General features: G+C 41.8%; 3 protein-coding genes across 3 annotated transcripts; 2 read left to right on the forward strand and 1 right to left on the reverse strand.

The window, feature by feature from the left end:
- The first annotated feature begins 378 nt into the window (after positions 1 to 378).
- On the forward strand, positions 379 to 3,357 carry LOC115388384 (uncharacterized). The gene is made up of 3 exons (XM_030091510.1): positions 379 to 843; positions 926 to 1,439; positions 1,533 to 3,357. Exons 1-3 carry the CDS (start codon positions 758 to 760, stop codon positions 2,034 to 2,036), a joined length of 1,104 nt encoding a protein of 367 aa, XP_029947370.1. The 5' UTR covers positions 379 to 757; the 3' UTR covers positions 2,037 to 3,357.
- A 1,011-nt stretch (positions 3,358 to 4,368) lies between these two features.
- On the forward strand, positions 4,369 to 7,717 carry LOC115392095 (microfibrillar-associated protein 1-like). The gene is made up of 7 exons (XM_030096613.1): positions 4,369 to 4,562; positions 5,506 to 5,722; positions 5,822 to 6,148; positions 6,551 to 6,820; positions 6,917 to 7,076; positions 7,220 to 7,309; positions 7,525 to 7,717. Exons 1-7 carry the CDS (start codon positions 4,481 to 4,483, stop codon positions 7,702 to 7,704), a joined length of 1,326 nt encoding a protein of 441 aa, XP_029952473.1. The 5' UTR covers positions 4,369 to 4,480; the 3' UTR covers positions 7,705 to 7,717.
- A 304-nt stretch (positions 7,718 to 8,021) lies between these two features.
- On the reverse strand, positions 8,022 to 10,660 carry hypk (huntingtin interacting protein K). The gene is made up of 4 exons (XM_030096625.1): positions 10,449 to 10,660; positions 8,901 to 8,956; positions 8,742 to 8,793; positions 8,022 to 8,254 (listed from the first exon to the last, which is right to left on the reverse strand). The coding sequence occupies exons 1-4, from the start codon at positions 10,608 to 10,610 to the stop codon at positions 8,159 to 8,161; spliced, it is 366 nt and encodes a 121-aa protein (XP_029952485.1). The 5' UTR covers positions 10,611 to 10,660; the 3' UTR covers positions 8,022 to 8,158.
- Positions 10,661 to 15,305: the final 4,645 nt, after the last annotated feature.

The raw sequence follows: 15,305 nt of genomic DNA on the forward strand, positions 1-15,305 counted from the left end.
TATACAATAGCCATGTGTCCTGGAAAATCTGTGATATGATGTGCACAGAAACAAATGCTACAAAGGCAATGTGTTAAATGTTGAATCGAAGAGGCTTAATTAGAAATAAGTATTTACTTAAGCTGAAAACAGATACCAGCAACAAAATTTTGATAGAGGGATAAGGATCAGCTCCAGCTTCCTGCTGTCAAAATGTAGCAGTGTGAGACGGCAGATAATGCAATATGATTTTTTACCTAATCATAACTTAAATATCAACTACATTAACAGGTACGACTGTTAACTTGGTTAACAAGGTTTATTGTGTTTGACTTTGAGAAAACTTTTTTTTTGCTAAAACTTTTAGTGGGACTCCCTACTTCCGGTCCGTCACTGTAATGAGTTAACTTCCGTTTCAAAGGAGCAGCAACGTGCCAGTTTAGTTTAGCTGAAAAGTTTATTTTGTAAAATTCAGATTCATGTTGTTGATCGGGTAGTCGTGTCTTGCCGTGATGTTTCCACCGGTTCAATCCACGGCCGGAGCCGTGTCGGTCTGAGATGGGACGGGTGAGCTGTTAGCAGGTTGCTAACGCTGTGCTAACTCAAGTTTTATTTTTATTTACCAGTTCGTATCATGTTACTTAAAATACACTGGAATATATATGGCTCAAAGAGAGCGAGTTGGAAATTAAATGAGTAATAAACCCGAGCGGAAACATTAACATTGTGTTCGAGGGTGAACTGTGAGAACTGTGCCACCCAAGTAAAGAGCAAAGAAATGGAGCTGGAGGAGTTCAGTCCTTTGGAGCCTCGACTGAAATATCCTCTCAACCTGAACTGTGTCTCCGAGGACCTGGATGAAAGGTATCACAGCTTGTACAAGTTTGATGTGTCTCAGCGTTATGGTTACTACTGGATCGATCACTGTTTATGTGTTCCTTTTTAGACCAAGGCAGACTGCAGAGCCAGAAGTCATGGCTGGAAGGAGCGAGGACTCTGAAGAAGGCACCTGGGACCCTGAGTGCAAGGGGGGCAGTGAGAATGAAGAGCAGGTGGATGATGGGAAATTTGAAAGGAGACTCTCAAAGATCAGTCAACAAGTTTTGGAAAGGAAAAATAAGATTGAGGTTATGGAGGTGGAAGAGGAGGGGAAGCCGGGAGACGAGTCCGAGCCAGGATCTGAAGGATACACGGACAGTGAAAATGAAGCTGAGCTGCGATTCAAACCTGCTTTCATCCCCAAATATGAAGTCAAACAACCTCAAACACTGTTAAAATCAGATACTAATGGTTCTGACAGTTTGGGTAGCCTTTTACCCCCTATTAAGTTGTTGCTCAGACAGATTTCAAAGCCTGAAGGTGTAGCTATAAACATGCACAGCTCTGATGATGGTATGCGCCGCTCTGACTGTGAGGAGAGCAGTGTGGATGAAGAGTCCGAGGAGACAGTGGCTAATGAGGTGGCTGTAATCCTACAATTTTTGTCATTGTACTTCAACTTTTTTTTTTTTCCCCAGTCACACTAAGAACATTTTTGTTGTGGTCTTATGTAGGAAATCGAGGAGAAAGGCGCAACGAAATGTCCGCAAGCCACGGAGAGAGAGCCGGAGGCCGTAAAGGTGAACTTGGTGCCTGGACCTGTCAACTTGGTTGAGCAGATCAGCAACCTCACGCAGTGTGCTGAACGTTTTCCAGAGAGGCAGAGTCTTTCTGAAGAGAGGATGGGTAAAGGTTCACCACTCTGTGAAAAACTGCGAGAGAAAATAGTGGAACAATTCAAGAATAACGTCCCTCAGCGGAAAATTGCAAAAAACTTAGGGATTGCGTTGTCGACGGTGCATAATATCATTAAAAGATTCCGAGAATCGGGACAAATTACTGTACGCAAAGGACAAGGCCGAAAACCAATATTGACTGGCTGTGATATTCAGGCCCTCCGGCAGCACTGCATGGAAAACAAACTGGATTCTGTTGTGGAAATCACTGCCTGGGCTCAGAAGCACTTTGGAAAAACACTGTCTGTGAACACAGTTCGCCGCTGCATTCATAAATGCTAGCTTAAAAATTGAAGAAACCAATGTTAACATGAAGAAATGCAGCTGTTTTCCTGGCGCATGACTCGCCCTACTAAAGTCATGGAAAAGTGTGCTATTCTAGTTTGTGATTTAGAACACACTTTTAAAGGGATCATCTGTGATGGTATGGAGCTACATTAGGTGTACATGCAATGAGTAATTTGGACATATTCAAATTTCTTTCATGTTGATTAATTTTTACAGGTTTTGAACCTGCGTATGCCTTCATGCAGGTTACACCTTTTGCAGGAAAAACTTGGCCTATTCCACTGAAAACAAGTCAAACCACATAGAGTATAAAGGCCATGTTTCAACGAGGGCAAGATGCAGTCATTCTTCTGCCACTTCAATAAATGGCATGAGAAATATTAGTTGGTTAAACCAACCAGTGCTTATTTAACAACTCCTTAGCAATGTGCCACCAAATTCAACCTACACTTTTGGATTTTAACCTGCTGCTGCTTGTACTACTCACATTGAGACCCATTTTATGTTATTTGAACAATCATTGTAGCCCAGTCTAGGGTTTTTTTTAACACTAACAATAAAGACATGCCTTTTCCTTGTACACAGTATCTTATTGTTGCATCTATTATTCCAGATTTCATTTGTTACTGTTCTGATTTCTTTTCACCGTATCCATTGTTATCTATCATTGTGCCACTGTTGCCACACTGGAATTTCCTGACTGGTATAAAAAAAATGTTTCTTGTATTTGTCAGATTGCTTTGATTGAAGGTTGTTCACTTTATAAAAACATTAACTTCCAGGAACTAATTCCAACAGCAGAGCATTTTTTGGGGGGCATGTCTGAAGCACTATATATTCTTCACTTATTTTTTGTTTTATAAAATGCTGAAGTGGGGCTGCTACGCTCATGAGATGTGCTCCACAAATACAGATTGACACAATTGGCTGAGGCAAATTCAGATTAAATTATGGATTTTGGCAAGGTACATCTTGTGATCCATTGACAGAGAGGTCGGTAAAGATGGTGTGCTTGGAAAATAAAAACATGGTAGAAAAAGTACATTATTTTGAAAATTCGATCACAGGAACCAGGACTTCCAGTATTTTTGTTTGAAAATTAAAAAGCCAGACCCTATGTGACAAAAGACTACATCTAACAAACATGACAGACGTGTGTTAATTGGTTTGAAAGGTTTTCTTGTTGACACTCCCTCTTTATTTGCACCCTACTCACTTGTTTTCAAAAAGTGTAACGTGTTTGCTGAAGTGGAAGGATGAGCTGGAGCAGTTAATGACACTTCCACAGAAGTTAAGAACAAGAGTAACCATTTGGATTGTGAGTACTTTGGTGAGAAAACTGGGTTTGGTAAAATCGAATGCGAGTGTTTTTGTTTTTAAATTTTCTTCATTTGTCAATGTCAGGATTAAAGAAAAACTGCAGCTGGACTCTGCTGGTTTTCCTGCAAAACGGAGGGCACGCGCCATCTGGTGGTGAAACTTTGGTATTACAGCCACACAACAGCCATTGATTAGTGTGAGGAGCGCTGCTGACTTGGAGGAATATTAGTGACAATAGAGGAAAAGTTGAAATGAGCTTTGAGGACGGGTAGGGTTCATCAAGCAAGCCTTGATGTGTTTTACACAGTCATCTCCATCGTACAGAGGAAGCTTGAATGGAGGATGTTTTCCTGCTTAAAGAACACAGCGAGGAGACAGTTTGGCATCAATAATCATCATTCGAAGTTGTCATTGGCTGGTCTGCCTTTACTAAGATAAGGCTACGATAAGAGAAGTTCTCGAGGGGGAAGTTTTCAGACACGCGTGTGCGTGTTGTGTTGCAAAGTACCTATCATGTATCACATATTCACATATCAGAATATTCTATTGCTGTTTAGCACACTATGTAATATGTTAAAACACGTTGTCTTGTTTTATGTGCATGTTATCTTGTTTCATATGTAAACACATGTTGTGTTTTAACTATGTTAAAACACACTAAACCGTGTGTCCTGCATTATACCTACACGTATGACGTTTTCAGGAAATTATTTTTCAGTTTTTCACGAGTTATGATTGAGTAAATGCTACGATGAACTGAGTAGAGCAGGCCATACATATATATCGAGTAGACGACCTCTCAAGATGGCGGCGGTCAATGCGGTGACTACTCGTACACGTAGACTTAATAAGATTTATCATCTTAATAATAATTTAATTTATTGTCTTAATCTTAATCCTATTTTTTATCTTTATTATGTCTGTGGTTATTCATAACTGTGCATACTGCGCCTGTGTAGGAGTAGAATGACCAGGAGATGGCGGTAATGCGGATGCAAGCTGCCTGTAAACACCACAGAAGAAGAAGAGGGGGAACTCGAGTGCTACTCGTTTTGCTCAACAGAAGAAAGGCTCTTTTCCAAATTTTTACGTAGCTCTCCATCGTCGACCGGGCAGTCATGTCGAGTCGTGAAGCTCTCAACATGAAGCTCCCGCCGATCCAGTCCACGGCTGGAGCCGTGCCGGTTCGTAATGAGAAAGGTGAGATAAACTTCGGAGCGTTAGCATGCAGCTAACGTCGTGCTAGCGTTAGCCGTTGAGCTATGATGAGATAAATGTTTGCAGCCTGAAGTATCCACTGGACGTGGAGTTAACAGAAACAACTGGGTGGTTTAATTGAGTCACAGGGGAGACAAACATGGCATTTAAGAATCGGCATATTGGCATATCATTCCAATGTGTCTTTAAAACTGTTGTCGGTCATCGTTCAACCTCGATAAAATCAACCAAAGTGCATTTAAGCTATTCAAACGTGAAACCACAAGGAAGCATCCCAAATAACTCTCACATTTTAACAATTCCATAAATACCCAAAATTTGATGTTAGCGAACACTAATGCGAACGTTACTGTATGACTGCCGTTTCTAAAGCACACTGTCTCCAAGCAGTTGAACAAAGTTGAAATCAGGAGTGGTTTTGTTTTTTTAAAGTAATGGCTCCTGGTAGCTTTAGCAGGAATTCTCTACATTATTACCAACAGTAGCTCTGTATAACATTGGATAAGCTTTATCATGAGATAATGACACCGTTTTTCGAGTAAAACAAGACTTTTGCAACATATTCAGACCAGGAAGGCAGGTGTGTGTGTTTGCTCTGGGCTTTCTTGAATGGATGAACGATTAACTATCCGAATAATGCCGAAAATTGAAGATAAACGATTGGATGAAAGAATCTGCTGATTTTCATTTTACTACTATATATAAAAGTAAGGTCCATCTGCTGAGTCCTAATGCTAGAACAGATAAATGTGAGCTATTTCCTATGGAGTATTAATCGTTTACTAAAAGAGTACGTCACACTTTTTAAGACGTCTCATTTATGTAGGACACTAATTAAAGACGTTTCTGTGGTTCCTTTTCAATATGTCTTATTGAGTCATCTGAAGTACATCTGCTCCACTGTCATTGCCTCTTCATGTCTCAGGTGAACTGTCCATGGAGAAGGTGAAGGTGAAGCGGTATGTGTCTGGTAAGCGTCCAGACTATGCTCCAATGGAGTCCTCTGATGAGGAAGAAGAGGACTTCCAGTTTGTGAAGAAGGGAAAGGAAATGGAGCAGGAAGTGGAGCTGGAGGAAGAGGACGTTTCAGACCCACGTCTGAAACGTCTGCTCAACCGTGCCTCTGAAGACGTGGAAGAAAGGTGCTGCACAGCTCACAGAAGTTTGATCTGACTGCCAGACGGCGGCTGTTGCTAAAATTCTGCTTTGACCGCACCACTCACTCGTTTCTTTGTCTTCAGACTTGCCAGACACAGGCAGATCGCTGAGCCAGAAGTCGTGGCTGAAAGCAGCGAGGACTCGGATGAGGGAACCTGGCACCCAGAGCGCGAGGAGAGCAGTGAGGACGAAGAGGAGGAGGAGGAAGAGGTGGATGATGAGGAAATTGAGAGAAGGCGTGCGATGATGCGACAGCGAGCCTTGGAAAGAAAGAACGAGGAGATGGAGGTCATGGAGGTGGAGGACGAGGGGAAGTCAGGGGAGGAGTCAGAGTCCGAGTCTGAATACGAGGAATACACGGACAGTGAGGATGAAGCTGAGCCACGACTGAAACCCGTCTTTATCCGCAAGTATGAAGGGCTCTTCTGTAGCTGTTTACACTCAACCAGTTCATTTACTGAATTTGAATGTTTTAACAGCACACTTTTAAATATCAATCTAATTACACAAATTTTTAGTCTGGTGTTTATGCAGCGTTTTATAATTTGAAGCTTGTATTCTTTTAACTTCTTGTCTCAGATGATTATTTGCACGTTTCCTTTCATCTTGTTAATCAATTTAGCAATTTTTCAGACTTTTTCCAAAATATATTTGATAGGTTAAATAAAATTCTTTTGCCTTTTTTAAAATTTCCATGGCTTTATTTTATATTTGATATAAACTACACACAGGCACATAAAATGAATAAATTCTAATCAAAACATGATTCTGTATTGGCGTGTTGAGCGTTCTCTCTTCTGTTTGTGCCACAGAAAGGACAGAGTCACGGTGGCAGAGCGGGAGGCAGAAGAACAGAGGCAGCGAGAGCTGGAGGCAGAAGTCAAGAGGCAGGCTGAGGAGCGACGACGCTACACGCTCAAGATTGTGGAGGAGGAGGCCAAGAAGGAGTTTGAGGAGAACCGTCGCACACTGGCTGCCCTGGACGCCCTCGACACTGATGGAGAGAACGAGGAAGAAGAGTACGAAGCCTGGAAAGTCAGAGAGCTGAAGCGCATCAAGAGGGACAGAGAGGCCCGCGAAGTGTGAGTATACACAGATACGACCCCCTAAACAACTTAACAAATGCATTTGCGTGTTTTCTTTTCTGAGGGTGGTCAATGTGGCATCTTCGTTCTCAGGTTGGAGAAGGAGAAGTCCGAAATTGACAGATTCCGTAACTTAACGGAGGAGGAGCGTCGGGCGGAGCTCCGCAACAGTGGCAAGGTCGTCACCAACAAAGCCAGCAAAGGCAAATACAAGTTCCTGCAGAAATACTACCACAGAGGAGCGTTCTTCATGGTGAGTGGAAGATGGAAAGAATGCATTACAAAGGGCATAGTGGACAACTCTGCTGAAGCTGTTTTAACAAAGATGACGTACACAGATTTGTGCTTGGCGTGTTTTCGCATGTTGAATTTTGAATAATCTGACTTGTATTACAGGATGAGGAGGAGGACGTGTACAAGAGGGATTTCAGTGCCCCAACTCTGGAGGATCACTTCAACAAGACCATCTTGCCAAAAGTTATGCAGGTCAGCGCCGTTTACTCAGTCCGTCAGCAGAGCATGAAGGGTCTCGTGAGCTTGTTTATGTGGAAACTATAAATTTATGAGAAAATCTTTTGTGTCTGATAAATTCTTAATGTTTATGGGACAAAAAAAAAAGTTTAAATATTCACAGCAAAGCGTATGTGGTGAGATTCATCAAGATTTCTGAATCTATTGCGTGGGTTTATTTTCCCTTAAAGGTTAAGAACTTTGGCCGCTCAGGGCGCACGAAATATACCCACCTGGTGGACCAGGACACCACGTCCTTCGACTCCGCCTGGGCCCAGGAGACCGCTCAGAACAGCAAATTCTTCAAACAGAAGGCAGCAGGCGTGAGGGACATTTTCGACCGGCCCACCGTGAAGAAGAGGAAGATGTAAAGAGTGTGTGAAGGACGTCAGCAGACCCACAGCAGCTTTACAGACTGATCAGAGACAGATCCTGCTGCGTGGTGGAGCCGGTTAGGTGGGATTTTCTCCTGCAGAAACATTCCCACTGAAGACTTTTGTCTTCAAAAGACACATCTGTAAATGACTGCCACACACACAACATCTAATTAATTCAAAGTACATGTTTGTAAATACTCAGGTGGTAACATGTTGTGCCCAGATTCACTCTTTGACTTTAGGTTTTGTGAAAATACTTGTATTGTGATGTGCTCGAATAAAAGCTGTATTTTTACAAACCAACAATGTTTTGAGCAAACTGCCAGCTTTTATTTAAAAAAAAAAAAAGTACACAACAGTTCAACCACTCGGCCTCTCTGGTTTTCGATGAGTCTCAGGTCAAACACAAGAAGAAAGTGAAGCAGTCCAGTGTGAAATCGCTGATTGTTCAGTTGGTGAGAGTCACCAAAGCTTCCACCACGTTCCCCATGTGCTCCCTCAGGCTGCGCTCGGCCACGGCCCGTGAGATCTCCATCTCCGACATCTGTACAACAGCAGCACAAATGGCTTCGGTCAGGAACAGCAGGGCAGAATTTGATATTTACTGGCTGATGTTGAACTATCGTGATGCAGAATGTGGCAAAAACTAGATGGAGACAGACATATGGAGGCCTCCTTAAATTAGGTCGTTGTGGTTTACTGCAAAACTGAATCCAAATAAAATGTTACCTATTTAATTGTTATGAAGAGCATAATGAATCATCCCACATTTGCAATTCTGTAACTGGAATTGAAAAAGAGGGAATTTGAATGGAATATACTTTTATTACTGTTTGGCCCAGATCAAGTCAGAACTGAGCAATTTTTCAAAATAAAAGACAAAAACTGCAGAAAAATAGTTTTCACTTCATGGGGTCTTTAACTTGGTGAATCAAACAGACAGTTTTAAATCTATGCTACAGTTCCTACAACCAGGACATGAAATGTTAAGTTGTCCACATAGTTTAAAATAAACCACAAAACAAACTCACGATTAGTTCGACGTCCTCTTTCTTGATGGTGACTTTGGCCAGCTCCTTTTCTCTGAAAAGAGAAAAAGCAGAGACTTGAGATCTGGAGAACATTGAATCTAAACAAGATAAAACGCCTTTACGGACTCAAGAGTTTATGAGGATCGAAATCTGTCTCACCTCTCCTGCTTGGCTTTCTGTTCTCGTGACCTTCTGTCTCCGATCACCGACATTGCCTGAAAAAGACATTATTTCGTTTACAAGTCTCTTTGGCTTTTTGTTTCACAAAGCAATGTTAGTGAAACAGTGTCCTCTTAAAAATAAATACATAAACCTGAGGAGAATCCAAGTGCTACAGGATTTAAAAACTAACTAACTATTTTAAAACTTTAATTTGAATGTGGGTAAAATTGACAATTGCACTATGATTGTGACGAGCTGGCAAAAAGAGGTCATTTTAGACAATAAAAATGTTCTAAGATAATATCACCAATACCTAAACATCTTAGTCTTTTGATTGCTCACTTCATCAATCACCACAGCGGATCATCTTCCTCCGGCTCATCTACTATTACACCTTCCACCTCCATGTCCTCTTTCACTACATGCATGAATATTTTTGGTGGAATTTCTGAAGTTTGTGTTTGGATGTTTTTGATCTCTCTGGTCCATCCTCTGTTCAGACTTCGAATCAAACACACCGGAGTCTGTTTGGAAGTAGATGATATAAAAGGAACTTGGGGCAGTTGTTTAACCAACAATGTTCAGATGACAGCTTTCATGCTGTCATAATTTGGACTGGATGTATTGAAATCGCAGGTCATCTCGTCATTTGATGGTGCGGTTTTTGTTCTTTTTGGTTTTTATGAGAGTTTTTACTGTTAAGCACGTTTGCGTTATTTTTATGAATATGAAAAGTGCTCAACAAATAAAGTTTAATTTGATTTGATTTGTTGCTAGATCACTGTCAGGTTCTGGACGAAACATCATTGGGATATTATGATCAATAGATTGTGACTTTGAGGCACAATGGTGAGCACTCTCATCTCCCAGAAAAAAAAAGGATCTGGGGTGAAATCCTGGCTGGGCCTTTCTGTGTGGATTTATATGTTCTCCCTGAGTGTGTGTGGGTTTCCTCCCAGAGTCCAAAAACATGCCTGTGACATTAACTGGTGAGCATAAATTCCCCCTCGGCTTGAATGAGTAGTTTTGTTGTATCTTATGCCCATAGTTAGCTGGGATTGGACCTAGTGCCCTGCGACCCTGCACAAGATCAAGCAGTACAGAAGATGGATGGATATATGGATGTTACTAATAGTAAACATGAAGGAAAGATGGCAAATGGGTTTTTACTTCTTGCCTTCATCACCTGATGTAACTACTTAGTTAAATTGTGTACAATTAATGTTAACGTACTTATATTTTGCCCTGTTCAAGTTTGTCTGGACTAACTTGTCACTTTTTATGTTTTAAAGACCTTTACTGGTACAAGGAGTATTACTATTTTATTGATTCACTATGATTAGCCAACCAGCAATAGCGCAGTAAATCTGCCAATATTACAAAAAACATATCTTAATCGAGCAACAGTAGGATCTTTGTATCAGATTATGAAGACAGTATTTAAAGCGAATAATTTGCTTGGTTTGGTCAGGAGTTGCAGTTCGCACCGTGAGGGCAGGAGCCGCACAGCGGCCGCATGTTCCGGGGACACTGTTCACATCTCACCGTTTCCAGATCGGAGCTGGAGATCTCCTTCTCCTCGGCGTAGTCCGTGACCCGCTCCAAGTCCGCGGCTCCGCTGTCATGTTTCCGAGGCTTCTCTGCCGGTTTCCCGGTGCAGTTCTCCTCTGCTTCCAGGTCCAAATCGACATCTCCCTCTGCCGCCATGTTTGCTCCAGTCAAGCCGGAACGAAGAGAAAGGTTCCGTCACCACACCGGACTGCTCAGGACGTACTTCCGGAAATGGATATGAACAATTGTGAACATCGCACAAAATACAACCACCCAATGACTCAGTGAGGATAAAGAACATATATATCACAGCTATGGTGCAGAAAACTAAGGAAAAAAAACATACCAAAAATAACAAAATATTGTAAAACACAGTCAGAAAACCAAAACAAAAAAAAATCAGAGCAGGGATACAAAAACAAACAAACAAATCAGGATAAATTGCAGCATACAGCTGATTACTCAATCTGTTAACAAAACAAAATTTGACACAGGGGACAACTAATATCAAATTATCCTGATAGGTCCTATAACACTAGAACATTTTTTGAAAAAGTGTATAACTGTATTTATATATGCACACACATACATGCATGGATACATAAACATCCACAGTTGCATCACATGTACATTCATATAATCATACATAAATATCTGCATCTACACAACCCAAGCAAACAAAAAAAAAATCTGTGTTCTTGCCCTTCCTGGGCAGTATGTCCTTCAAGCTCAGGTCCTCTGCCAGAGGCCTGGGAGCTTGAGGGTTCTGCACAGGATCTTAGCTGTTCCTAGCACCCCACTGTTCTGGACAGAGATCTCAGATGTTGTCCTTGTATTTCCTGGAGCTATGCACCCAGCTTGGGGGTTACTGCCAATAGTGCCCTGATCACCACTGGCACCACTGTTTGTTTATTTTGTTTCGAGCAGAATTTCACTTTCAGTGCTCAGCAGTAAACAAAAATCATTACAGGAAACAAAAATCATTACAATCAATACAACACAATACAATAACAAAACACATTTATATTAGCTCAAAAAGGAGTGGGATGAAGTAAAAACTTATTATCTCCCACCCCTCCTTACTTATACTCTTTAACTAAAGATATTAAAACCTTCATTATTACACAATTATGTTCACAGTACAATTAATAACACACTTCCTTTTCTACATACAAAAATCATTCTCCTTAATATATTTTTCAAAAGTCATTTCTTTAAAGGGGCTGTATCATGCTTTTTTAGCTAGTCCAAACCCTAGAAATGGCATTAACATGGTAATAGTTTATTTTTGGCGCAAAGGAAAAGTTATTTTGTGTGAAATAAAAGATTTTCTGGGGCTAATTCTGAAACCCGGAAGAGAAAACGCTCTGTTTCACTGAAAATCCCGCCTCTCCCCCTGTGGACTTTGACTGACAGCGTACTTCAACCAATCAGCTCTTCGTTAGGTCTCTAAGGGTTAGCTTTAGCTCTTTAGCTCTAGCTTCTCTACACGGAAATACACGCGAAAACGTCTTTTCCTGTTAGAAACTCACCAAGCGCAGACCCTTCAGATTCTTGCTCTTGCTTGACTGTTGCTTTCAGACGATGGTTAAAGTTTATCTCCGTAATCAGAGTTAGAAAAAAGCGGCAACGCTGATTGCCGAGGGCCTGCGGAGGGGGGCTCAGGGGAGCCATCTTCTCCGTGTGACGTGACCGTGGGAAAACAGAGCGTTTTCACGGGTGCGGGAGGGGCTGCCTCTCTGAGCAGCACAGCAAGGAGGAAAGCTCAAACATGCAGGCACGAAGGAAAAAACTACTTTGGGGGTGTTTTTGGTGAGTACATAGCCATATAACAAGGTTAAAACATACAAAAAGTGAAATTTGCATGATACAGCCCCTTTAAGTTGCTTTTTAAATAATTTCATATTTAGACATTCCTTGAGGTGTTGTCCCAGTTTGTTCCACAATTTTACCCCTTGAACTGAAGGACAAAGTCTTTTCCGTTTATTATTTGCCCATCTAACGTTAAAATTATGTGTATGTCGTAAATTATACCCTACGTCTACTCTTTTAGAAAATAAAAGTTGGATGTTTTTTGGAAGATTGTCCTTACTTGCCCTGAATACAATTTGTACAGTCAATAAATCAACAATATCTTGAAATTTTAATAGTTTAGAGTTTGCAAAAAGTATGTTTGTATGTTCTCTGTAACCGACACCATGTATTATTCTTATTGCTTTCTTCTGTAAGATGACAAGAGGGCGTAATGCTATTTTATAGTTGTTGTATTCACAACGGACGCATCGCAGGCGTGGTGAGCGGCGCTTTTCTATGCAGTCATCTTCTCCAGCTGTTCTTTCACTCTTTGGTATTTCTCCAACTTTTCATGTTACTTTATTCTGATGTTGCTGTCACTGGAGATTGCTACATCGAACACATCACCAGTTTGTCATTCTGAATCTTGAAGTCCCACAGGATCTTGGCTTGGTTGTTCTCCACCACTTTCGGGGCTGTGCTCCGTCTGGATTCTGGGGTCTCCAGTCTGTACTCAGCACAGATGTTTCTGTATACTATGCACACACCCTGGTTATGGCGTTCCATGTTTGCCTTTCCAGCCAGCAACTTGCACCCTGCTGTGTTGTGCTGTACTGTTTCAGGGGCTTCCTTGCACAGTCTGCACCTGGGGTCTTGTCTTGTGTGATTCATCCTGGCCTCTATTGCTCTTGTGGGCCTGTTCTTGTGCAGCTGTGATCAGTGTCTCTGTGCTGCCTTTTCCAGCCACTGGCACATTCTTTCTATGTTTCTTTTTTCTTCTTTTTGTCACATAATCATTGTGAAGTTATCCCTTTTATTCTCCCCCTCTTATCTGTCGACATCATTATTATGATTATTACTATTTATTTTATTTTACTTTTTCTGGAAGGCCTTGGGGTGGGGGGTGGGTTGTGGGGTTGGGGGTTGTTATTGGTCGAGTGTTATTCTGTAAATTGAAAAATATAAAGTTGGAATAAAATTGTAACATGATCTGCTCCAGCAGAGGTTATGCAGTGGAGTTAAAAAAAAAAAGGGACATCATTTTCAATCATAATTCAGATGAAATCCTAACTAGAAGAATGAATCAAAAAAAGCAAAACCCCCAACAGACACAGCCTGACATGACTGGGTCATGAGATGCAGCCAACATAGGAAACTATCATTTGTCAGCACACACATGTCATGTTTCAAATTATTCTCAAAGGTTTACAAGAATGGTGCACAGCTGACAGCGAATAAATTGTCGGGTTTCATACAGTAGACTAAAGCTTTGACATATTTTCAAGGTATATGAGGACATCATTCCTCTGATTTTCAAATTGAATAAATTGATAATTGAGTAAGCCATCCTATAAATAAAACTATACAAAACTACAACTCATTACAACTACTACCTTACAGATTTCACTAAGAACATTTTCAAATCCTATGTAAACCAATTACTTTTCTAAAGTAGACCAGAATTGGAAATTCAGTGAAGAAAAAAATGTTAGGATTTACGGATAAGGACTGGAGTTGAAGAATTGTATTCACTCATGGTCAGTTGAGTGAATCTGCCTAACTTTCTGATTCAGTCCAGTTTTATGAGTCGGTTTAGAAAAACAGTGGGGCCTCCATCCATATGAGTTTTTGAGTTTTAAACAGGACGTGCCAGAAAATTTACCACAGAGATTGGGGTGGCCAAGCGTTCATAGTGTGGCGAGAGGAGGAATATTAGTTCAGTTATGGTGGGAAGAGAAGTATCAATTGTTGTTAAGACCCAACAACGCCACCCTGGGACTTTCACCCTGGGAATTAGTACTGAAAGCACACAGGTTCGTTGCACATTGGAAACAGACGTGGTTCCAACTTAAAAAAAAGTACAATTTTATTCCAACAATGAATGTTTAAAAGTACCTAATACATACTTTAAAACTCACACAGAACCCAGGGAAGGGGGGGGGGGGGGGGGGGGGGGGGGGGGGGGGGGAATTACAGTACTCTCAGCTGAGACTGAGTGGATGGGCATAAGCTAATGCAGAGGGGAGCGATCCATTAAACAAAAGTAAAGCAAATCAAACCACACCCAGTGAAGCAAACCACCACCGCACACAGCAAACAACGAAGGATGCCACCATCTGGGCACCAGCTCGCCACCACTGACCTCCAGCCGCTGAAGGGGGAAGGAAAATAAAACACGTATGGGTTGACAAGTGAAAACAATAAACTAAATTAACAAAAAAAATAATAGAAATAAACACACTAATGATACAATAAAATGCAACCTGCACCTTTACACACACACACTCGTTCACTCATTCATTCATACCTGGGGGGGGGGGGGGGGGGGGGACGTGCCAGGCCAGCTGTCCCAGCTGAACTCTCAAAACTGGAAGCTAGTTCCACCCAGTAGATAGAGGAGCCGCTGGTCCACACAGTAGCCACACGGCTGCTGGCGTGATACAGAGGAGCTTGGGATGAGTGGCTCCAGACTAGCAGGCTTGGAGACAAAGCACACTGGAGCCAAGGCAGCAATGACCTCAGGAACAGATTACAGGAGCACCTTTCACAGCAGTGAGAACACACATACACACTAAGGGAGGGAAGCGAGGACTCCAGCCAGCAGCACCTCACCTCAGCCAAACAATGCAGCAGTGCCTGAAGCCACACCTAAAGCAGCACAGAGCAGCACCCTGTCAGTCAGTCTGACCCGGAAATGACACGTCAGTCAGCAAGGGCGCAAAGGAAGATTGGAGGGGGGAGGGCTGCTTTTATACTGGGCCAGCTCATCTGCAGCCAATCAGCACTGGCCTGGATGCAGCACATAGAGCAGACACCTCTATGCTGCTACAATAGCAA

The sequence above is a fragment of the Salarias fasciatus genome, chromosome 1 (assembly GCF_902148845.1).
Source record: "Salarias fasciatus chromosome 1, fSalaFa1.1, whole genome shotgun sequence".
Classification (NCBI taxonomy): Eukaryota; Metazoa; Chordata; class Actinopteri; order Blenniiformes; family Blenniidae; genus Salarias; species Salarias fasciatus.